We start from the raw sequence: 26,125 nt of genomic DNA on the forward strand, positions 1-26,125 counted from the left end.
GGGGAACTATGTTTTCTTCAACAAGCCGTAAGTAGGTTTTCCAAGGATGATTTTATACAGCGCGAAAGCCTTATTCTCCTTGGTGTAGCCACGTGGCGCAATTTCGCTCTCATTCGCGAATTTTTCGATTTTCTTCGCTGAGTTAGCTCGCAATCAACGAACCCAGGAATTTAGGCCTAGCTTAATTTATTTATTATGGAGAAAAGAACTGGGTTAGTTTCCGAGAGGTGGACTTTTATAATTGCGATTTAACAATGTTTTGGAATAAAATTATTTGTGAATTGAATATTTTTAATAATGGAAGTTGAAACATTAGGCCTTGGACGCGGTAAATCTCTGCCGCTAGCCTCACATTGGATTAAGAAAACTCAACACCACACACACTCCTATATCCCGTCTCCCTTAACAATTTCCCTATCATTATACCCCGACAGAATATTTATCTTTTTTTATTACATTTATTTTGTAGAAGTTTAGGATCCGATTTGTCGGTAAGCACGGAGACTTCACTTTCCTCGGCCATTTTCGCGACTAAAGAATGCGTGGATTTTGCGTAAAAACCGCGAGAGGCGCATTTATACAAAATAAATTCGGCAAATATGGTTCTGCTTTTTTTACAGAGGGAAAGGCTATGGCAGATAGCGCATGCGCAGTCGTTCTTTTTATCTATAAGATAATTTACCCCCCTGCATGGTCACTTGCGTTGCCCTTTAACTTTATTCCCTCCTTGTAGTGACGTTCTATGGTTCACGACAATAGAACGTTCTCAATTTGTTCTCAGCTTACACCATTTTAGTTTCGTTATCGGCTCGCGTGAGATTAGTCAAGTCGTTGTAAGTCCAAATATGGATAAATGTGTGGTAAAAACACAAAGAAATTAAGACCAAAGTAATCTGATTGGAATTTCAACTTTTATTTACTTTTTATATAAATTTAATTTATATCTATTTAAAGCACGTGTTCCAATGTCAAACACCCGTGTAGTCCGTGTGGCCCTTTAAAGGGAATATAACCTCAGGTTTTTTGGTGTGGAACACCAACACTTCGACCATTTCCCGCTCCCTCCATATATTTTTGGCGCTGGTTAGTGATTTCCCGCCTAAATTGTTAACATAAAAAAAACATTAAAAAAACCTTAAAAAAGACTTGAGGTTAAATTCCCTTTAAGCTAATTTTAAAGCAGTCATAGCCTCATAGGTCTTACGAAAGAAATTGATTTTTAAGGGTGCCCCCTTAAGAATTTATTCAGTCCCTCAACTGAAAAATCCTGGCTACGGGCCTGTGCTTTACATTATATTGGCATACTTAATTTGAATTTTTGACGATTTTTAAAAGCATATCCATTATTATATTATTATTCCAGTTCTAAAACTAAAAATTCGTTTTTCTATAATTGTGGTTTTTAGAGTTACTTGAGTTTGGCTTCCAGGTAGCGAAATGATGGGGTACTTTTTTTCGCAATACTTCTCCAGGCTATAAATATATATTCTTTATGAAAAATGAATATATTTAGTGTCTAGACCTCTTCCACGGTTTATAAATGGGAGATTGGGCTTTAGTCCCCCTCGGCAGTATTGCATGCTTTTAACTACCGTAGATTTTTTATGTGATAAATAATTATTGTAAATGCGATTGAAAGTTGAATGAAATTTTTGAAGTTAGAAATTAAAGTAATTTAAATATTTTGATATAATTTTTTCCCCTCGGCTTAAAAGGTTTAAAACGTTTAGTCTAAAATTGGTCCACTTATTATTATTTAATGTGATTATGATCTTAAACTTGAGGAACCAATTCATAATCATACATTTTGGCAATTTTTAAATCCATTTTTATGTGGTTTGTTTAATTTTGATCATTGAATCTAGGAGCAACAAACACAAGGCAAACGTAGCTAGCATTTAAACACGCTAAGGCAGTGTTGTGTACAAATTTCATTGGACGAGCCTTTACGCTGAACGTTTTACGGAAAGGGGGGGGGAGACAATTTCCGAATTTTCCCCATGGACTAGCAAAACGTTTTGTTAGTCCATGGTCTAACCAATGAAAAATGTACGCAAGAAAATCCACTACTTTTGACGGGTTGCGTTCTCCTTGTGTGGGGTGCTGTGTTTGTTGCTCCCAGATCGTACATTCCCAATTTTCTTTATAAAATAAAAAAATATTCTCAATACTTATAGCTTCTAAAAAAATATGTTTTTTAATTACAATTTTCACATTTTTAAACACTTAACAAATCTTTAATTTTTAAATTGCTTATTTTAAATAAAATACGATGTTGAAAAGCGTGTAAATTGATAGATTTACTCTAAAAATACAGCGCGATCAAAAGGGAGTCTTTACCCCATCTACAGTTACTAAATTTAACTCAAAGAAACATTTTTTGCAGAATATAAGACTTCTTGTATCTTAGTTACTCGATAATTTATTCCCTAAAACATTTAAAAATATAATTTAACGGTAAATGAAGTATTGAAAAAGATCCACAGTTCTCCAATAAAATATATCCCCATCGTGATAATATTTATCCTGTTAAATTTTCGTCCTCGTAAAAAAAGTTTAAATTATAACCTTGAAACATTCTTTATTATCTTCGCAATCGGTACACGCGCAAACGCAACAAAACCCTTTAAAATTTTTATAATTTCCATTTAAAAAGTCATTAGTAACCTTAATGAGGTGGTTCTTAAGCGAATAATAGGTTTAATATTCGTTTACTTTTTCTAGATTAAATATCTTAAACAATTCATAATTTTCTTTTTTGTTAAGATACAGGTTTTCAAACGAATACGTAACCCAAAAGTGGCAGACGCGTAGGAGGACTAACGAAAAAAACACAAGATCACGAATTAGGGACAAACTTTATTCATAAAATAAACTTTGCTCTTTTTTTAAGTTTAATACCGCCTCCTCCCAAAACTATATCAAACTGTATCTCCGTATTTGGAGTATCTTTATCTGTCTGCTAATTTGAATACATTTTCAAAACACGACCGTTTATAGAGTTACTATGTAGAAACTAGAATGTATTTGTTTTTACTTAGAGATAATAACTATGTCGAGATCGTCTCAACTTACAAGGAGACGACACGAAGTGATTTTCACCGATTTTGTTTAAATTCAGGCGATAAGTATAGACCTTTATGCAACTTGAAATTTTCCAAAAGGAAACGTAATTTTTTTCAATTTACTTGCATTTACCTAATTTACACATTTTACTAATATTTACCGAAATGTAATAATAAATAATAATAATCAGCTAGACTAATAAAAAAGGCACTACCTTAGGCCTAAGTCATCGAGCGACTTTTAAAGCCATTAATTCAGGTGACCGGGTGACAACGCGTAGGAGGCTGGGTGGCAAGCACTTCAAGCCACGCGAGCCCCGTGAGCCAACAGCTCCCTACACTTACTATTACAGTTAACCTCTACAAATGTTTATGGAAAAAGGAAACCGAAGAGCTCGGGGGAAAAACCCTTTAACCAGTGAGGAGATGATTTGCAAACTCAACGCGGAAGGAGTAGTTCCGAGATTTCACCCAGTGCCACAAGTTGGGACCGAACTCGGCTCCTCTTGCTGCGAGGCGAAAGCGCTAACCACTCCACCACCCCACATGCATATACCCATATTTACCCATTTTAAATAATATAACATGAAATTACTTATATTTACCCAATTAGCTTATTTTTTCCCCAAATTTACACGCATTTACCCAATGTACAATTTGTTTAATATACTTTATTTTTTTAATATTTAAAATTTTTTCAAACCATTAAATCTGCGATTTCTCCATGTTAATTTCCACAGAGAAATGTAGGTTTTAAGTTATCAAAAACATTTTTGGTTGCCATGGCAAAACTAAAGCCCGTCGAATTTTTTTCCTTTTGGGAAATTTCAAGTTACATAAAGGTCTACTTATCCCCCGAATTTGAACTAAATAACCTCGGTTCGTCTCCTTGTTAGTAGGTATTCATGTTTATATAGTAGATAGGACCAAGTGACCAAAGTCTTCGTGTTAACGGATAGCAGGTTTGCCTATTTCAGTATTTTAACGCGTTAAGGTTTGTGTAAAAAGTAATTTATATCAGGCACGCAAATTTACGTCATATATTAAAATTAAACGCGAAAGGAAAATAACCTTCGAGATACAACCTAGGTGGCTCTTTTAATATACATTTGGCGTGTCAAAAAAGACGGGAGGAGGGGGAGTTATGAGTAATATGGTAATAATTATAATCAAGTGGGTGTTGTCGACAATTTGAAAGAAGTTTTTTCTCTCTAAGGTACTGGCTAAATCATTTTTACCCTTTTTTGACGATGATCTATTGATTCGAGAAATGCAATACCTATCCGTAACAATTCTTCGTCTTGCTTTAATCAATTTTAAAACTGTAATTTAATAATAAAATAATTATTTCCGAGGTCATTTTTGGCGTTTAAAAACAATAGACTCGTCGAAAACGCGTAGGCATAACTTCTATAACTTAGAATAAAAACACCTGTGTATATGGTAATATTAAAAGTAAGTAAAGAGGCAACTTTATAATTACACAGTAAAATTATTTTTAATTAATAAAATTAAAAGGTCAACAACGACTAGTTTCGCATATAACTTCTATAGGACGAGGGTAGATCGGGCGCGATTAAGTTATAAGCCTACAAGTTTCCACTTCACGTTTTGTAGGGCTGGCTGAACCTCTCTAATAGCTTTCGTTCTTATCTTTTATCACAAACGAAATGTAGTTGATTTTACTTTCACTTGGCGTTAGAAAACAATTGTCACTGCAATGGGTGCTTTCAGTAGAGCTCAGCGCTGACACCGATTTCTTACTGTACGTTTTTTCACGTTTCCGGTTTTGACGTCACGACGCTCATCGATGAGTCATCGTGGTCATCGGCTCAAAGAGTCGCTTTTTTAGTTAGCGTGACGTAAAACGCATAGGCACAAAAAAAGGCGAAAAAGAAGTTGGACAGAGGCTTAGTGTTATTTATTAACATTGTGGCAATTTTCTGTGATAAATTTCAAACACTACTAACTATTTCCACACCGTTTTCTTCAACAATTTCATCGTTAGCAATTTCATAAACTATTAAATATTAAACTTTACGATTTTTTTTCTGTTTTCTGGCCCAGAAGGATAATTTACAGCCATTTTTAAAAATACCGATGGCTGAAAACGTACTGTCCAACAAAATACTACGTCAGAATGAAGACTAAGCTCAGCGATTACAAATTTTAGAAAACTGCGGTTTTTAGTCGATGAGCTAATTACGGCACGTACCCAATGGCATCCACTATTTAAAGCTACAGATGTGACGTAACGCTATTTAAATTCTTTGAACGTTGTCTGAGAAATAAATTTTTAGTTGAAAATAAACTAGTTTAATATAAATAAAATTTATTTTTTAAATTTTAAACTCGCGATTAGAAAAAGGTTGGCGACATAGTTTTAGCAGAAGTATATAGGCTTCGTGCGTAGTTTAAACTTTGGTCCGAAGTATCGCCGCCTACCGACTGAGTTTTAAATCAAATGTGCTAATTTAAAATTATCTCGATATAAAAGCTGAAAGTTTCAGCTATAAGAACTTTCATATTCAAAAGTCGACTGCTATTTCTTCAAACATTTATTTGACATGTATTAAAGTAGATGGCGCTATATTTCCGTAAATATCTTGAAACGTGTACCTTCGCAAGTTCGTGATGCTTTGTCAAAATACGTTTCGTAAGAAAAAATATAAAAAAAATTAAAAATATTCGATTGGCAAATATGGTTTATAAGTAAATATTATAACGCAGTTTAATTTTAACATTGTTCATGCTGAGACGGGGGAAACTGGTTTCAAGCGATATTATGAAAGGGGGGCTTTAGATGGCTACTTATCCCGTAAGGAATATTTATACACTTCTGGTTGAACGTATTTAATATAGATGGCGATAGCCTCTCCATCAACGAGTCAGTTTTGTATAATTGATTCTTAGGATTTCCAGGCCGTTGAAAACATTGAGGGGTGAAAATAAAACATAAATAAAAGATCAAAATAAAGTCATTAAAAACGTCAGTTTATTACTGTGGTTTCATTTAGATTTAAACTCCCATATCAAATATACAGTTAATGTAAACCTACTTGGGTGATCTGGTAGATAGCTACTTTGAGGATAGTTCGTTCAACTTTGGACACGAAAGAAAGGCCTAAAACGGACAATTGAGAGGATTTTTATACCATTCAATGGAGAGAGGTAGAAATTGCATAATGGTGCCAGATCTGGAATCATCTTCAATATAGCTTTTACCCCCCCCCGTGTCGTCCCCCCTCCTAGTTAGACCGCAACCTCAATAATACATAAGACCAGACGCCAACAGACAGGAGTCAATAAGAAAATTCCAACAGTCCATTTTTCATTCCATCGGCTAGTTTTTCGGGGTCAATATCAGGGGGTCACGAGGAGAAAGAGGGGCCGCTTCCCAAATAATAATAACGTGCATTATAAGCTAGGCGGTCGTCGCGACTCTTTATCGTTTACCTGAGCTCCCCGCTATTAGGTCCCTGCGGTAACCCGAAGACGTTTCTGGGAACGCGTACTTAGGTTTTAAAAATGATGGCTATGTCATGTCAATGCGCCGGGAATGTATAAATAAAAAGAAATCATGATTATAGACTTAGGAGTTAGAGAAACTAAACAAGAGGCTTAATTCTTTCGCCGCTAGGGCGCGCTGTAAGCGGCGGCGCGACCGACGAAGGCTTCTCGTGGATTTCCTTCAGTTCGCTCGGAGTGAGCGAGCTGTCAGGACGCGATCGGGGAGGGGTTACGTCATTCGGTGTCTCGTTTAGTGTCGTTATGTCACTTACGATGTTTGGCGTCGATAGCGCGGCAATTTCGAGAGTGACGGGAAGTAATTGACCCCTCGGTTTGCTACTATTTCAATAATTGCAGATTTCGCGCGTAAAATGTCCCGTGTTCAGAGTTTCGGGTGAAAACGCGTCGTTCATTTTCGATGAAGGGCTGTCGAACTTTGCTTCCAATTTGGATATTCTTGTTGGCGTGGTCCAAATTCGGACGTCGGGCTTTCGCCGGTCATCGCGGTCGCGTCAATTGGCATCACTGGCAACAACAAAGGGTGCGAGACAATTCGGTGGATTATCCCTCCAAATGGGACGTGCCATCGTGGGATTATGACGTGGACGAAGGTATTGTGGGCCATCTTCAAATAGTAAACATAGATAAATCTTTATCGAATTCGGCTGAGCTATGTTTTAATAATATTCAGAATAAATTAAAAGCTTAAATGCACAAGGGTCGTCTCACCTTGGATAGTAGTAGCAATTAAGGTTTATTTATAATATAGCATTAATAGTTGAAAGAACTTGTTTCATTGTAATATTACATTAGCAGTTAAAATAGTTTGTTTCGCAGGAAGAGTATGAGATCGTGGTAAAGGGATTATTTTATAAAATTTCGTTGGAATTTTTGAACGTATCAAAAAATTAACTGTTAGAATTTTCCATTTGATTGCTCCGCCTCTGATGTAATTGATCTTAACTCCGATTGATAATGAATTAAACATAACTTCGAACAATCGAGCAGATCAGAAAAGGAACGTAAAATGATGATCAGTCGATCTCTAGGCTAGATTTTACTCTAGAACAATAAATGAAAATTGATAGGAGCAGATCAGAGCACGGAATAGAAACGTAAAATGATGATCAGTCGATCTTTATTATCGATTTTACTTTAGAACAATAAATGAAAATTGATAGGAGCAGATCAGAGCACAGAAAAGGGACATAAAATGATGATCAGGGCGATCTCTAGGATTGATTTTACTTTAGAACAATAAATGAAAATTGATAGGAGCAGATCAGAGCAAAGAAAAGGAACATAAAATTATGATCAGGGCGATCTCTAGGATTGATTTTACTTTAGAACAATAAATGAAAATTGATAGGAGCAGATCAGAGCAAAGAAAAGGAACATAAAATTATGATCAGGGCGATCTCTAGGATTGATTTTACTTTAGAACAATAAATGAAAATTGATAGGAGCAGATCAGAGCACAGAAAAGGGACATAAAATGATGATCAGGGCGATCTCTAGGATTGATTTTACTCTAGAACAATAAATGAAAATTGATAGGAGCAGATCAGAGCACAGAAAAGGGACATAATATGATGACCAGGGCGATCTCTAGGATTGATTTTACTTTAGAACAATAAATGAAAATTGATAGGAGCAGATCAGAGCACGGAAAAGGAACATAAAATGATGATCAGTCGATCTCTAGGATCGATTTTACTCTAGAACAATAAATTAAAATTGATAGGAGCAGATCAGAGCAAAGAAATGGGACATAAAATGATGATCAGGGCGATCTCTAGGATCGATTTTACTCTAGAACAATGAATGAAAATTGATAGGAGCAGATCAGAGCACGGAAAATGAGCATATAAAATGGTGATCGAGACGACTTGAGTTCTAAAAATAGTTAGATTTTGAACCTGGTCCATTAAAATCTTGGGATTCTGACATAGCCCTAAAGGTGATTTAATGTAGATATTACTATAAAATACATAAAATTTAATCAGAATCTTCAGAGTGGGTATTTTAAACGCAATCCCAACGATATCCGTGAGCTATGAAAATTTGTAGAAATTAAAAATTCTTTAGAAAGTAGTTTCGAGAGAGGCGACTCCCAGGAGGTCTCGGCCGTAAATGAATGGACATGGTCAATTACGGACGAGGGAAAATGACTCGAATTTGAGAAGTGCCGCTGCAAAGATGAGAGAAAACTCTTTTGGAATATCAATCGGCAACCACACCATACTCTCGTGTCGACTGGCGCCCAAATTACACACCTATTAAGTTCTAATAGATTTTTTTTGCTCAGTTCCTTCGAACCATTTATCCGAATAGAAGGACTTTCAGTAAAACCCCGGCAAATGAAATACTCGAAATAATAATTATAAGCTTTTTTTGTAAATGTCGTCGGGCCCTGGGCGAACGAAAAAATCTATAAATTTCACTCTCTCTTCGAAATATTATAAATGACCGCAAAATATCTTTCTGTTAATGACTAGGGCGTATTTTCTCCGCTTGGAAGTTGTATCTTAACGAATGGCGCGAAATATTACTAATTATATACCCGAGATATATTTTTCCGTTCTACCTAGCCACTATTTCGTGACAAATTTAATATTTATACTGCGCTTCAGAGTGGTTGAGATTAAATTAATCGCCTGTTAAATTATTAGTACGTTGGGATTTGACTTACAACAGAAAAAATGTTTCGATATCTTAAATCTCTGCCTAGTGTACTAGTTATAAATTCAACCAGGGGTGCTCAAGCTACGAGTCTTAGGGCAAAGGGGGTTAGAACTATTAAAATCTCCCATAACCTACAACCCTGCTTGAAACATCAGACATTGCTTTTTCAAATATTTAATTGCCCAAATATTTCGCCAAGTAAATATTGACCGGTTTTTAGCGCGGTAATATTTATGTAAAAAAAATGAAATATTTCACCATTAACGTTTATGAATGTAAAAACGCTCCTTCCATTATGCCCTTCGTAAAATATAATATTTTCCAACTTAATAACGGCCCTAGTTCTTAATTACGTAGTTACCTTAGCTAGCGCCCCTTCTCGACTAACGAGGTACGATTATATTCTCATTTATTTCCTCATAGAGTCAGCGCCTTCGCCTTGTTTGCGGATCGGACAATTTCACTTCAGACGCGATCGCTTTTTCCTTCTATACGGATAAATCTCATTTCGTTTTCACCACTTTTTTTGCGCGAAAAAATATTACACCGATATAATTAAAATATCGAGAGATAAAGAACGAAGAGTATTTCACGGAATTCATTAATATTTAATACTTTTTCGAACCCTGTTATTAACTAGCGTTTCTCCCAGTCTCCCTCCGCCTCTCTCGGCATTTTTGCATTAATTTGGTAGACTCCATTCAAAAGCACCAACATCGTATTAAAAATGGCCTTATTTAAATGATCGTTAGAAAACGGGGTGGGGTGGATGTTTAATTTGAAATTACGCGATTAAATTCGGAACGATAAACGAATGTTGGAATTCTAGTTTGACGAACCGTTGTACGCTATCGAACGGAAACCACGGATTATCTTATCGTTTGCGGCGAGATGTCAGATATAATTAGTATTCCATTGGGCGGTCCCAAGAAGCCCCGGAACGTCGTGAGAACCGTGCTCTTCCCCGCGTCAGTTAATGGTTGTCTTATTTTCAACTAGAGGATTTTTTTCCACAAATGTAATTGTATTTTTCCCTTCGATTCTATATGGTCAAATTTAGTTTATGGCTGTTTAGACTTTTGAATTGAAGATCCGTCGAACAACTTTAGAATATTAGTGGACTTATCCACGTTCACATATGTACGCGAGGGTTGAGTCGGTTGACCAGCAACTACGTTTCGTCTGACAAGGAGACATCCCGAAGTGTAACCCACCGATTTTGTTCAAACTCGGGGGATTGGTAGCCCTTCATGTATCATGAAAAATCCTAAAGGGAATTTATTCAATGGCAACCGTTTTGCCATGGCAACCAAAAATGTTTTTGACAACACAAAATATTAAATTTTCCCATTGAAAATAACATGGGATTTTGACCTCAAATTGATCAAAAGTTGATCATTTTTGATGTTTTTTTTGTCAATTTTTATCTATTTTAAATTCTATTTTTGGCATTTTCGAATTTTTCAAATTTGTTAAAATGTTTCACAGGGAATCGGTCTGAATCCCATGCTATTTTCAGTGGGAAAATTTAATTTTTTTGTTGTCAAAAACATTTTTCGTTGCCATGGCAAAACGGTTGTCCATTGAATAAATTCCCTTTAGGATTTTTCATGATACACGAAGGTCTACCAATCCCCCGACTTTGAACAAAATCGGTGGGTTACACTTCGGGATGTCTCCTTGTAAGCACCATTGCGAACGGGCCTCAGTCCGGGGCTCTTTCGTGTCTTTGTGTCGTGGATGGAAAATACCTCTTTCGACGAGGAAGGTAATGGATGGAATTTTAACGCTTCCTCAGAGCCGAAAGCCCGTTTCGCGGTTGTCAACCTCGCATTACGGAATAGACCTTTCCATTTCATCGACTCGCGGACGCGGTCATCGATGGTAGACGGCGCGGGTCGAATAAGGACTAAAAGCTGGCGGGAAAGGGTTGGTCGGGATTTGTGGCCGGGAAAGAGAGAATGTCGTATTGACGCCCATTCGGACCCTTTGTAACCACCCTGAGACCAGTCTGCACCCGGATATTTTGAATATCCCCGAAAAATAAGCCAGCTGTCTGTCCGCGTAAAGGTTCCGCGGTAAATCCGAAGCACTGAGACGGATTTTTCTCGCTTTGGAATCTCCACCCTCGGAGGCTTAAATATAAGCTCTTCTATTTTTCGCCAAGGTTTAGGTTTCTTCAAAAGCGTTCGAGAAAACTGGGGTACTGGGGTTAATATGGACGCGCGCGACTATAAATGGAAGAATTCAGCGCGGAGGATTTCGCCTATCCTGGCGAAAATGTTTACTCTTCCCCCCTTTTCCTTCCGCGAAGTACCCGCGAATCGTACTTTTAAACGGCTCTGAACTATTTACGAATACTTTGCACTCTAGACGTTTTTGATTCGGCAGACTTTTTTATTATTTCTTTTATTTTAAAAAGTAATTTGTCGAAATAGGGGCGTTTTTTGATTTACGTTCTCACCTCTTTCGCGGTCTGAGTCCAATGTTGCCGCTAGGTATTTTCTGAATGTACCTTTATAGAATACGGAATCGTACTTTTTGTAATTTTGCTATAAAAAACCACCTATTTCTGTATATTTTTAATGTCAACAAGTTTTAATAGATGGCGCTTAACTTTATTTTTCTCAGAAATGTTTCAATTTTAAATTGAAATGTGGTACAACCAAATTTTGGTAACTTTGAACATGCGAGTCTCAAAAGCCTAATTTTGTATATTATTGTAAATCTAGCCTAGCCAGGAGTAGATGTCGGCGGAACAAATAAATTAACCGCAAAAATTTCAATTAATCATTAAAATTAGTATTATTTGTTTTATACGAATAAATTATACGATTAAACAACGATTTAACATGCAAAATTAATCATTTTTTTCGAATATTTCTGAATAATTCTCGGTTATGGATAAATATAAACAATCGTATAATTTCTTATTCAAACGCCGACCTCTAGTCAGGAACTTCTTAAAGGTCGTTTTTCTCATAATTTTACGGTTTTGAAAGCGTTTATTTCCATTCGATCGAAATCCCATTCGACCGAAAGAATTTTAAAATGTAGCCCAATTGGCGGGGTGATTTGGTATTTTATTTATAAGGTATGTACTATCGAAGATCCATGTTTAGGTTAGGTTAGGTTAGGTTAGAGTTGGTTAAGTTTACTATTTCAGTTTTGGTTCAGTTACTTTTCTTGACTAGGTGAAGATAAAAATATAATTCATGCTCATTCCAAAAGCCAATTTATATAGCAGCGTTCGGTCGAATGGGACACATAAAAGCGTTCGGTCGAATGGGACACATAAAAACCGCACATTTCGGTGGAATTCGGTCGAATGGGACACCTCAAAAACCGCCTTCGGTCGAATGGGATTTCGGTCGAGTGGGACTAAAGCTTTTGAAAGACCTCGAAGGAAAATTTCCCCAAATTTCTTAAACGTACTAAAATCCCCCTTAAAATTTTTAAAATGTACTTTTGTACTTGGTTATATCAAATCTTACCGAAAAAGTACAAATGTACCAGTTTCGGCAACACTGGGTCTGACGTCGTGTCGGTTCTTTCGTCCCTCGGGAAACCGCTCCGTCTCATTCGAGCTTGCCCAACTTTTTCGTGACGCGTTTAATTTCGGGTGCAGCGTGGGTTGAAGAGAGCCGCTCGCGATATGTAAATAAGGAAGCGTGCGATGAAAGGGGAAGTCATCATCAAGACCGGCTTTGTTGGATGTATTTATGCGGCCGAAATTGAAGAAAAGAAGGGCTTACGAACGGGGCGGCGTTAATTACGTAGTATTTCCACGCGGGGAAAGAAATTTAGACTGAAAAATTATATGGGTCCATTTCAATTGGGATTTATTTGGTTTTGTTTACTTAGTCATAACGCGTTGAACTTTTCCAAATTTGTTAAAAATGATTATTTTTAATATATAATTAAATAAATGAATAAATAAATAAGAAATATGTAAATAAAAATTAATAAGAAATATGTAAATAAAAATAAATAAGAAATATGTAAATAAAAATAAGTAAGAAATATGTAAATAAAAATAAATAAATAAGAAATATGTAAATAAAAATAAATAAGAAATATGCAAATAAAAATAAATAAGAAATATGTAAATAAAAATAAATAAATAAAAAATAATAATTAAAATAAATAAATATAAAATAAGAAATATGTTAATAAATAAAAAAAAAAATAAATAAAAAATAACAAATATGTTAATAAATAAAAAAATTAAAAATAAATATGTACATAAAATAAATATAAATAAATAAATAAATAAGAAATATTTAAATAAAATATATAAAAATTAAAAATATGTAAGTAAAATAAATAAAAATTAGATATATGCATATAAAAATAAATAAAAATTAGAAATATGTAAATAAAAATAAATAAATAAAAATTATAAATATTCAAATAAAAATAAATATGTAAGTAAAATAAATAAAAATTAGATATATGCATATAAAAATAAATAAAAATTAGAAATATGTAAATAAAAATAAATAAATAAAAATTATAAATATTCAAATAAAAATAAATACATAAAAAATAAAAAATATGTGAATAAATAAAAAAAGAAATATGTAAATACATTAATTAAACTAGTGAATTATATAAATTAATTTCGTTCCATGAACTATTTTTGAATTTTAATGTGTCGGATTTTTTTTTTTTTTAAACGTTGTGGAGAAATCGGTTAAAATGACTAAAATACATTTACACAATTCAACGGTAATTGCTCTGCGGGTCTATTATTTCAATTTACGAAAATAGTTTTACGGGAAATTGTTGCCTGACGAACATGCTTTAGAAACATCCCCTTTATCCAACTTCCGATCTCCGGGGGGAAAAAGACAAAAATTGTATCAATAAGATAAATCAACATCGAACGTACGTCCCCTAATTTCGGCTCCCTGAAATAAAAAGCACTGGCAATTGAATCTCAAGGTCGTCCACTATATTCGACAGAGATACTGGATCAAACGCTGGATTTCTTTTGATTTCCTGAACAGCCACCCAACGCGAAAATGATCGGATTCCCTTTTTCCCCTCAAAAAGAAAGGCGCGAAAGCCCGTGCCTTTATCACCCTCGTTAAAACCTCGTTTGTAAGAATCGGTCCAGTTTCCCAACCAACGCTACCATGACGATCGTATTCGAATGGTGTACCCTTTGGTAACGTCGGTGACTTATTCTCGGGGAGAAGTGCGCCATTAAAGTCGCGACTCGCGCATCTTGTTCGGACAACCGAAACTGTTAATATAATAAAAGTTTTACAGTCTCGCCTCTCAATTGGCGGTCGTCTGGTAGGGCCATTTGCCTCAAAATTGAAACGAAAAAATTTGTAATAATATAAGAGAGAGAAAGTCTCCCAAACTGCCGACGGCGCCGTTCTAAAACCACCCACGCGCCAAGGAAAGTGACCCAAGAACCATTCCAGCGAGTTTCGTTCGCATTGTACAATAACCCGATCCTCCAGAACCATTCCCGGCATAACTGCATTAACGAGTTTTAACAGCAGTTCGAAAACCCAACAAGAACGTTTGTTAGTATTGTTCAAACCTTTACTCTTTTTCTGTAATCGTCTACCCTACTATATGACAGAATAACTTAAATCAATTAAATTGCTTGGCTCAAACATTTACACTTTTTCTGTAATCGTGTACCCTACTATATGACAGAATAACTTAAATCAATTAAATTGCTTGGTTCAAACATTTACCATTTTTCTGTAATCGTGTACCCTATTATACCACAGAATAACTGAAATCGAATAAATTGCTTTGTTCAAACATTTACACTTTTTCTGTAATCGTGTACCCTACTATACCACAGAGTAACTGAAATCGATTAAATTGCTTTGTTCAAACATTTACTCTTTTTCTGTAATCGTCTACCCTACTATATGACAGAATAACTTAAATCAATTAAATTGCTTGGTTCAAACATTTACCCTTTTTCTGTAATCGTGTACCCTATTATACCACAGAATAACTGAAATCGATTAAATTGCTTTGTTCAAACATTTACGGTTCCTTGTGGTATTCGTGTTTCCTCCTTTACCCAAAATTTCTATAATTCTAATTTATTTATAAAATTACTGAAATTATGATTTATGAAATTTTTGGGAGTACAATTTCAAGGGGGTACAATGTACCCCTTTACCCCCTATTGCGCCGCCACTATGTTCAATCCGCACTTGTATTAGGAATCATATTATGTAGATACTTCACGCTTATGCTGGAAAGGAAATGTGAACTTTTTAACTTAAATACAACCTTTCGTAAAGCAACAGTATATATTTGGTCGTCTATAAAGTTATATTAGTTCGCTTAGAAGTCGAGTTTGGAGCGGTTCTACTGGTACTGGTGTGTCAGGCGAGTAGTTTTAAGAGTAAAAGGTGAACGCTATTATTACCAGAATGGACAAAAAGTGTTTAGTATCTATTTATTATTTTAAAAACCTTATGTTACACCAACACGGAAAGAATTGTAAAATGACCACAGAATTTCACTAGCTACTCTACAGAGCAAGCGAAAATTGTTGACCTAATGAAGTTCTTGACGTTAGTAACCACTTGACATAACATAAACCTTTTTCCTAGTGGAATCGTTTTCTATCTAAACAGAAATCGGCGGAACCCGAGGGGTCGAACACTTGCCATTATTTTGGCGATTTTATCATTACTTTTTGAAGTGATTTTGCGATTTCAATGTTAATTTACCATAGAGAGAGTTAAAAGATTTTGCGATTTTCGACAAAGTGTACGGTATTTTGGTAAATGTCCGACCCCTCGGCGGAACCCCAACGGTCAGGGGGTGGTCTAGAGGTGTAACTCAAAGTTTTGAGTCAGTTGTCCCGCGTGAATTCGCCATTTAATTGTTTAATGAAACAATTGGTACAAAAGGCCACGCGAAGAAACGGAATTACATTTCAGACTAAACTAGAAATTACGCTACCATCAAAATTTAAGAAAATGTATACATTTAACAGGTCATTAACACGTTATGTTTTTCAAATTAATTCCGTGGAATACTGCGGTACATAGTTTGAAAACCACTGGCCTAGTGCGAACTTGATTATCTCTACGACAAAATGAAGCTAACACGTCAAGTTTAAAACGGAATAAAGCGTTTGAAAATCTGTATTAGACGCGAAAAGGAAGTAGGGCCCCTGAAATGAAACGGGCGCCAACCTGACGTTTATTTACGTCTAAAACACGGACTATTTAATAATTTTATAGATTGATGTAAGAGCCACTCCTTGACGGGAGGGACTTTTCGCGGGGTTTTTTTCTGGCTGTTATAATTTTGACGCATGAAACCAAAACCACCCGTACGTTGACACATTAGGCAGGTTATCCACCATTAGTTTTATTAAAAATACCATTCATTTTCATTACGCTCGTATCCGGTTCAAAAACGGTGGTTCGTGAAAAAGAAACATGATGAAAAAGCTTCTTGGGTAAAAAGCTCGACCAAGAATGGATTTATTTATATTTACAGAGAATGTAGATTTTTAGCGTTTCTTCAAATTCGCCTCGCGATCTGCCAGTACACGCCTCCCATTAAAAGACAATCATATCTGCTCGGTATCTAATTGGTTGTCTAAAAATTACGTCTTCCGACGCCATTGAAACGTACGAAGGTAACGTTTTTCCTTCCTCCCTCTCGTGACGGGGAGAAAATTAGTCCACTTAGGTACCAGCCGATAGTCTCAATTTATTCATTCTCTCTAAATATAAATATATATATTCTTGGTTAGACGTATTTAGAGCTTTTCGGAAAATATTCCTTTCCGTTTTCAATCATTTAAAAGGAGAGACGCCTTTTTAGCAATTTCGAGTCGTTTTTTCTTCCTTTAAAAAATGAAACGTGACTGCCTATTAGAGCGACTCTCCGCCCTCCCAATTTTTATGTATTATCCGTTGCTTTTGGCATTTCGATAATTGCGCCGCGGAGTATTTCACATTTAAAAAAAAAAGTCTCCACGTGTACCGGATAATTAAATTCCACGACTCCCTTCTCTCTAAATGGTTTTTCCGATGATTTTAGATTGATTTATTAATGAATTTTCGTCGCGAATTTCATGGCTGGCCATTAATCGAGTTCGTTTTCGATATGATCGTTTTTCCACCTCAAATTCCTTAATTCAAAGATATTTACTGTCTTGTCTAGCCTGCCATTTCACTCTGACTTTCTAAAAAATAATATTTATCGAACATTCAAGTCGCGAACGTTCGAAATTGATTCGTAAGTAATTACTGTATAGGGTTATCATTAGTTTCCACAGTAAGCTCTGGGAAATAGAATTGAAGAAAAGTATCTAGTATCGAGCGAAGCTAATTTAAATATTTAATTAGATTTATACCACCCGGAATTACGTTCCGAAGACTGAAAATTGTTAATTTAGGCGAAATGGTTTTTAAAATTAAGTTTCGAAAAGAATATACTTAATTTTACTTAGGGAGAGTAGAGCAGTTAGGACAGCGTTTGAAATCGTGTATGGCGAACTTGTTAACGTTTTCGAGGTCTGGCTTAGCCTGGCTAATGCGAGGAATCCGACATTCGTACAAATACCGTACTATATAGAAAAAAAATTCAAATCCTGAAATCATTGCGAAAATCAATTCAAAAATCTCAAAATCAGCATAAAAGACTAGAAATCAACACGAAAATCTTGTTCTGAAATCTCAAACTCAGTGTCTGAAATCACTTTGAGATTCAACCCAAAATTTGCAAATTTAATAATAATAATAATCAACTAGGCTAATACCCAAGTCATCGAACGACTTTTAATGCCTTTAAACAGGTGACCGGGTTACAATGCCTAGGGTGGTGGTGGAAAGCCCTTCATGCCAGGCGAGCCAACAGCTCCCTACACTAATTATTATCGTTAACCTCAACAAGTTTTATGGAAGGGGAAACCCCTTTAACCAGTTGTTCCGAGTTTTCACTCAGTGCCACAAGCTGGGATTGAACCCGACTCCTCTTACCGCGAGGCGAAAGTGTTAACCTAAAAATATCAAATCAGGAGCGATATATTATTCGGACCCTAAAACCAAGAAGGATTTAGAAGCAGAAATAATTACATTCATGGTTTCTAAGTAAGCAAAATTTATTTTTCCAATTAATAGTATAGCCTACTCTTAACCCGAACCATCGCGTGGATACCCGCGCTGCACCATCAATAAAATCAAACGAGTTTGGATGGGCACAATGGAACGACGGGGGTGATATGGGCCGATGAAAATCCGTACAAAATCACGAATTTACCACCCAATTTTCTGGCGGCGAAATTCTATCAAAAACTTCAATAATCTTCCGTTCATCGCGTTCGTTACATTCAACCGCGATTCGGGCCTCAAATGACGTCAGCAGACTGTACCCCGTCCCCGACCCACGGTTCGAGTACCGGGTGTTTGACCCTAATTCCGTCCGTTGCGAATCGCCAAAACTAATTAGAGGTCCCAAACACAAATAACTGGGGGAACTCGCGCGAGAATTCGCCAAGCCAAATTTTCTATTTTTTTCAGTCGGTTTTTTGACCGCGGGCTGTTTCACGGACCCATCGACGCTTCAAATGATTACTATTACGTGTTTTGCTTATGCTTATTCGAGTAGGAAAGTACGCGTCAGTCTTCGTTTGTCAATCCACTTTATAATCAAAGTTACGGCGATAACAACTTGCCCATCGTAGGATGGAGGGGGGTTTGTGGGTATTTCATTTTGCTCTAATGGTCGGAGAAATGGTTCGGAAGGTTGAAGGTGACGTTCACCAATAATGGTCGGCTTATTGGCGGCCGCGGGGACACCATTTTTATTTCCTTAATTTTGATACAGAGCGAGAATTTTGACCCTCGTGTCTGGCAGTTTCCGTTCGCAATTTCGAAGAGCTGGAAAACAGACAGGTTAAGCTACCGTCTTGAAAACGTGTAGTGGAAACTTCTAGGAGATAAGATTACGCGCAATAAAGCTACATCTATTCTCCTACAAGTTTCCTTACACGTAATTAAGGGGTAGTTTAACCCGTCTAGTGTTTACTAAGAAAATTTAATAACGCTTAACGATTTTTGTTGTACGTTATCTGAACCGCCTTTGAAGACTTTGAAAGAGGGGAAATGCTTCTAGATCTTCTAGTGTACGACCCGGGGATTAGGCACTTAAGTATTCAGGTGACATGTCGTAGGTAATTACGGGACTTCACTTAAGATCGAATATAATAATATAACAATAATAAATATGTGGGGTGGCGGAGTGGTTAGCACTTTCGCCTCGCAGCTTGTGGCACTGGATGAAAACTCGGAACAACTCCTTCCGCGTTGAGTTTGCAAGTTCTGTCCCCGCTGGTTTAAGGGGTTTTCCCCCGAGATCTTCGGTTTCCCCTTCCATAAAAACTTGTTGAGGTTAACGGTAATAGTTAGTGTAGGAAACTGTTGACTCGAACGCGTGGGATGTAGGGCTTGACACCACCCTCATACGCATTGTAACCCGACCACCTGAATTAATGGCTTCTAAAGGCGCTTGATGACTTAGGCCTAAGGTGGTGCCTTGCTGATTATTATTTATTGTAATTGCGATAAATCGGTGCAAATAATAGAAATATGGCGAGAAATCGATGCAAATAATAGAAATATTGTGAGAAATCAATGAAAATTACACAAATTTTGTGAGATATCCTAGAAAGTTGATAAAAAATTAGTAATAAGGTGTACAAGCGTTCTACGAGTTAATCTACCTTTGAATCGATTCAAGCTATTTCCAGCAAGGTATATTTCATAAAAATGTACGAAAGTAGATTCTTTAGAAAATGCTATTAAATTTTATTATTAATTAATAATTAAATGTAATAAATATTAATTTAAACTATAGTTTACGTTTCAGCTACACGCAAATTATTTATCAATTTAAATAAAAACTTTTGAAAAGTCCATAAAATTAACAACCCCGATTTCCACGTCATTTACGGAAATTCCCCCTAAATATTGCGTATGCCATTTAGGTAATTTTAGATACGCTGTACCGTAATGTATAAATTTCGGTCTACTTTCAATTTTTTCAATGTTTGTTGGGAATCTTAAGAATTGAATTAAAGTGACGGTATTGGGTTTTCAACTTTTCAAGACAAGTTTCGCGGAAAGATCCAACTTTGGCCATCTCCCGCTGAGCGGCTTCCGTACGATACGCGTTATTTCGGAATAAAACTCGCAGCCGCGAAAGTGAAAGTCAAAAACGTGATTGCGGAATCTTCACGGCCATTCTCTCTCTTCTTTAGGTTCGCGCTTCTGCTTTCCTATACACTCGCTGCTCGGTCAAGTTGTAGATAATACGCGAAGCAAGCGCTAAAGCGCGTAGCTCGTACTGTCATCCTACTTTTGAAGAATTACAAGCTGCATCGGGCCTCGACTATGGAATGGCGGGGTCTTTTCCACCCAAAACAAAAGCCGAATCGTAAATTGTATCCGAGACTCGTCTCTCTGGTGGCGGTCTCTTTTATTTTTTCGTGAACCGAGAGAACCCAAACCATAAACCGCGTTCCCTCCGTGACTTTAGGACATTCGCTTTTGTTGGCGGTGGGGTTTACAATTCCCCAAATTGGTCATGGCAAACGCCTGACAAAACACGGCATTGTTTACGTCGACTTTCCTTACTTTTATTTTCTTCACAACGACATTTTTTGTAATTTTTTCCCCAAAATCTCAAAGGTTCATTGGTATATAACTTACTTAAATGACCAAAAAAGTTAAAAAATAAATGAAATAATAATTCAATTAAGTCAAGATATAAAAGCGTTTTGGTCGGGCGTAATTTTCATTGTCCGTTAAATAGCGGGCTTCCTCCCCACTCCGGAAACGCTTCTAGATTTCGGTAACACGAACCCGACCTTTTTTCAGTGTCGTTCTTAAGATATCGTCACTTTCAAGTCAAGCGTGAAAACCCGCGAATGGAGAGCCTTTTCTCCCCTCGATTCCCCGTTGTATTCTGTTATGAAAACTCACGCTAGATACATTTTATACCCCTCCTCAATTTACAGACACCCCAGCCTCGATCGTCTCACGAACGCTCCTCGCGAAATCCTTCATCGGCTTCACTTTTTTGCGTCGTTATTTTTTTCATCGGAGAAGACCGCTCAAAGTGTTAAGCCTTTGCGACGCGAAAAGATGCGAGCCGAAAAACGGTTAGATCCATTTTTAATGGACTTTTGAGTGCTCGCGTTTTATTAAGTACTTTGGAATGTTCCTTGATTAAAGAGTGACGAAAAACAAAAGGCGGAAATTTAAAACTTGTCGTCCCCCTTTGTTCTTGTTATTTATTCTGACATTCCCCGTCTTATCGTCGAAGAATGTCTTTGTCGCGTATCACTCGAGTCCGCATTGTACTCTTCGGATAATGTTACCGTTAAAACGTTGTTAACCCTTTGCGTCCCTTTCAATCCGGCTACTCGTATTTTTAAAACCCTTTTAAGCGACGATAACGGCCTATCGTTCGACCCGAGTTTTAAGAAGTACTACAAGTTTTAAGTACTTCGCCACCCTCGACTATACTCCACTCGGAGTCGTGCAGTTAAGAAATCGGGGAGTGAAAAAATGGCCGTAAGTCACTGTGGAAATCTCTTCCTTTGAGGAAAAAAGGAAAGCGAAGACTATGGTTTATAGGCGGAGGCCCCCTTCTAATAAGACTATATAGAGACCCTTCAAAATATTTAATGAAACCCCGCGGTGTACCGTTCGCTGGTGTTATACCAGCATGCCCCTCGCTCGAGGTTTCCGAGAGGTGCTTACCACCAAAATCGCGATGGCTATAGGTGAGGGTTCAACACCTTTCTTTAACGGTTATTGTTACGGGGAATAAACTGTACCCTACAGCCTTTAGCTTTAACCGCCTATTAAGCAATGACCCCGAGATTGAACCCTAAATGTAATTGGGACACGGGTATAACTTTCATCTTTCCAACTGCTTATTTCCAAAATATTTTTGTGAGTACCCCGTGTCGTACTGTTCTCGGCTATATGGATTCTTGAAAAGCGGTGTATTTCCTTTAGAGATAAAACTCCGTTATCAAAAGTGAGAAATATTTCGGTTTTTAGAACGGTTTAAAATAATCGCTGAACGTGTTTTTATAGTAGCTATACAAAACCCCTATTTTTATGTAACTGTGGACTCACGATACGTGGGTAAATTATTACTTACGTACGATAAGACGAAAATACACTCAAGCTGCGCATCCGAAGAATTTAGATCGGCTTAAGATTGGAATTCAGAAAACCTCCCTTGATAAAGCGTCAGACCTACATTCTTTAAATGCCACTTTTTAGAATTATCTGTATTGCACCATTTTAGATAATTTCATTCGCAATTTAATAGCATCATTCTTATCGTACAATATACGCAAATTTTCGAAGGGGTTGCCACTCAAGTAATCAGGTGTACATATCCTAAGGACATCCGCCTGAGTGGACATCATTTGAGTGTACATCCCCAAAATATAGTGATAAGTTATTGGAAATGTCACCAAAATATTTTAATAAATGATTGGAAATCTTACAACAAATTGTGATAAACTAAAGGAAATCACAAATATTGTAAGAAATTACGATAAATTACTGGAGATCAATCACATAAATAGTAAGAAATTACTGGAAATCACATCGATATTGCGATATATTACTGGAGATCACATTGATATTGCGATATATTACTGGAGATCACATCGATATTGCGATAAATTACTGGAGATCACATCGATATTGCGATAAATTACTGGAGATCACATCGATATTGCGATAAATTACTGGAGATCACATCGATATTGCGATAAATTACTGGAGATCACATCGATATTGCGATAAATTACTGGAAATATTGCAATCAATTCCTGGAGATCACATCAATATTGAAATAAATTACTGGAAATATTGAGATACCTTACTGGAAATATTGAGATATATTACTGGAAATATTGAGATATATTACTGGAAATATTGAGATACATTACTGGAAATATTGAGATAAATTACTGGAAATATTGAGATAAATTACTGGAAATATTGAGATAAATTACTGGAAATATTGAGATAAATTACTGGAAATATTGAGATAAATTACTTTAAATATTGAGATAAATTACTGGAAATATTGAGATAAATTACTGGAAATATTGAGATATATTACTGGAAATTACAGAAATACTAAGATGATTTGCTAAAAATCATATAAAGATTGCTATAAATTACTGGAAATTACAGAAATATTGTTGTAATTTTCCAATAGGACTTAGTTTATATTCGCACGTTTTCCGAAATTTCTAAAGGTTTTTTGTTTCGCGCGAATTTATGGTTGAACGTGATCATTCGAAACTTGAGGTGAAAATTCCACCCAGCGATGCCCTTCTAGACAGCTTGGCAATTTCCCATCTGTTGGTGGAATTAATTCTCAAGCTACCTGACGTCTGAAAAGCGCGTTGTACCATCCTGGTCTGAAATGTCGTCTTGACTCCCGCGGTAATATGCAAATTATTAAAAGCTCTTTGAATCCTTCCGACGTAAGCCGCTAACATATTTTAACGGCTAACAAAATGGGCAACCTTACCCATTTATTTTTGTATAATGGCGCTCTACAACATTAACTCAAAAAGGATTTTTTTTAATAATCGCATTACACAGATATTTCACGTAATCTCGTACGAATAAAAAAAGGTATAAAAAAAAAATTTGAAGTTGAAAAAAAGTGTGTTGTGGCTGGGCTGTAAATAACGTGTTTAGTCAAGATTTTTGGCGGCCGATACAGCTCGTCAGGTTAAGATTTTTGGCAGATTAGCCTCGGCTTCTATGTAGAAAGTCATCTAAAGGTAGCAACCACAGCGGATAGTTCTTCGTAAGGTAGCAACCACGGTAAAACCAACGTACACTTTATATCTTCGTCCGCTGTCAAGTATTGAGATCAACGCACTTTCTAGCTCAGTACGAACAGACTTATTACGTTTTTTTTTCTCGTAAAAAGAGACCGCATCTTGATAAAAAGAACTTTATCTTTCCACGTTTCCATCCCCTCTGTATGTGTATGTTTGAATTCAGACAATACCCCTCCGAAAAGAAACTTTCAAATTTACGCGCTGGACTGGCCATTTAATGCGCCGGCTATTCTTCCAGATGATGATTATCCAGCGGGGAAACCGGTCAAGACGGAAAGTAGAGAACTTCTTCAGTCAGTGGACGAAGATGAAACGCGTTATTTCCATCAACCTCACCTTTCTCTTTTTCCGTTCGGAGCGATGAAAACCGGGCGTCGCCGGCAAAAATGAGATCAGACTGACTCCTTCCCCCATGGCTAATCTACGTAATAACGGCAGATTTCAATCGCGTTCTATTTTGCTCTTTCTCGAAATAAATTTCTGTACCAAAGAAAGATGCGCGTTTCTCTTTTGACTCTTTCTCGATTAAGCCGAGTCGAATCTCTGAACGGAACCGCGCGGCACCCATACTGAGAAAAGTGATTTAACCGCGGGTTTCCATTCGCGGCTGATTTGAACCATTTTTGATTGTCCTGTCTGGAGAGTGAAATATGTTTTCAGTGGCCCGCTCACTCGGTTTCGTTCTTTTAAATTTGCTGGCTGAAACGGATGACGTATCTCGAAGATGGCGGACTCCCAAACATTTTGAATAACGTCGAAACTTCGACAGCCCTATAAAAGGAGGGATGGTTAAGTTACGGAGTCGCGAAACGCTCGATAAGGTCTGTTTTGACCCGTGGGCGAACTTTCTATCGTGTTTGTTTATGATTAAAGAGCTACTGTAGCGAAACGACCTGATAAGATTTTTTTCACGTATTTATAATATTTTTTCTATCTCATTCTCTCCCTTGTCCTTCTTGTAGGCCTCTTTCCGACGGTCCTCAACTTGGCGACGAACGCTACTATCACGGCCAATGCCACTTGCGGCGAAACGGGACCCGAGACATATTGCAGACTCGTCGAACATGTACAAATGAGGTCCGTTTCCACGGACAAACGCCCACCACACTCCCTTCCCTCAATCTCCCTCTAGCCTCTCGTTATCCGTTCGTAAATTTGAAATACGCGGCTTTAAAAATGAAGAATTGGCTTCTGGTTTATCGCGCGTTTACTTTTCCATCTGTGGTACGATTACGGAAGGCGAGAGGCGGATTACTCCGTTACTTTATCGTTAACTCGATAATAACACCTTTTCCGCTTTTTTATATTTAGAGAGCCCCATTGTGATACGTGCGACGCCATCAGTTCTAATCCGGATCAAAGACACTCGATTAGCAACGCTATCGACGGCAGTACCAAATGGTGGCAAAGTCCCTCGCTTCAAAACGGCGCCAAATACCAATGGGTCACCATCACTTTAGACTTAAAACAGGTAAGCTTTCAAATCACGCTTTGTCTTTCGACGGAAAGATCTACTTGACGACATTCAATCCGTCAGATCTTCCAAATATCTTACGTCATACTGAAAACGGGTCCGTCGCCGAGACCGGGAAATTGGGTCCTGGAAAGGTCTGTGGATGGAGTTAATTACCGGCCTTGGCAATATTACGCTCTGAGTGATGGTGAGTGTTGGGAAGCCTTCACCCAACGACCGACCGCTGGTACTCCTAAATTTAGGTTCGACGACGAGGTGATTTGCACTTCCTTCTATTCAAAACTGGACCCGCTGGAACACGCTGAGGTATTTCTGTCCCCATTGTCTCGTTGAAAATTTTAAAAATCAAGCGAATGTTGTACCTTTAGATTCATACCTCACTGATTAACGGGAGACCCGGTATCAAAGGACCTAGTCAAACCTTAACGGTAAATATAATTAAAATCCTATATTTTCTATCGTTGTGGCTAAAGGCAATTTTTG

General features: G+C 36.9%; 1 protein-coding gene across 6 annotated transcripts in view; it reads left to right on the forward strand.

The window, feature by feature from the left end:
* The window catches only part of wb (wing blister), an 81,752-nt gene that overhangs the window by 38,875 nt on the left and 16,752 nt on the right, over positions 1–26,125 (forward strand). For 5 of the 6 annotated variants that reach the window (XM_090154577.1, XM_090154582.1, XM_090154578.1 and 2 more), the window contains exons 1-5: positions 6,803–7,186; positions 25,131–25,245; positions 25,480–25,639; positions 25,706–25,948; positions 26,011–26,070. In XM_090154577.1, the coding sequence (XP_090010703.1) occupies positions 6,994–7,186; positions 25,131–25,245; positions 25,480–25,639; positions 25,706–25,948; positions 26,011–26,070 (771 nt within the window). In that variant the 5' untranslated portion in view covers positions 6,803–6,993. Of the gene's footprint in view, positions 1–6,802; positions 7,187–25,130; positions 25,246–25,479; positions 25,640–25,705; positions 25,949–26,010; positions 26,071–26,125 lie in introns of those variants that run through there. The other variant, XM_090154583.1, reaches the window with a different exon arrangement.

Source organism: Leiobunum rupestre, chromosome 7, assembly GCF_980474605.1.
Source record: "Leiobunum rupestre chromosome 7, qqLeiRupe1.1.hap1, whole genome shotgun sequence".
NCBI lineage: Eukaryota > Metazoa > Arthropoda > Arachnida > Opiliones > Sclerosomatidae > Leiobunum > Leiobunum rupestre.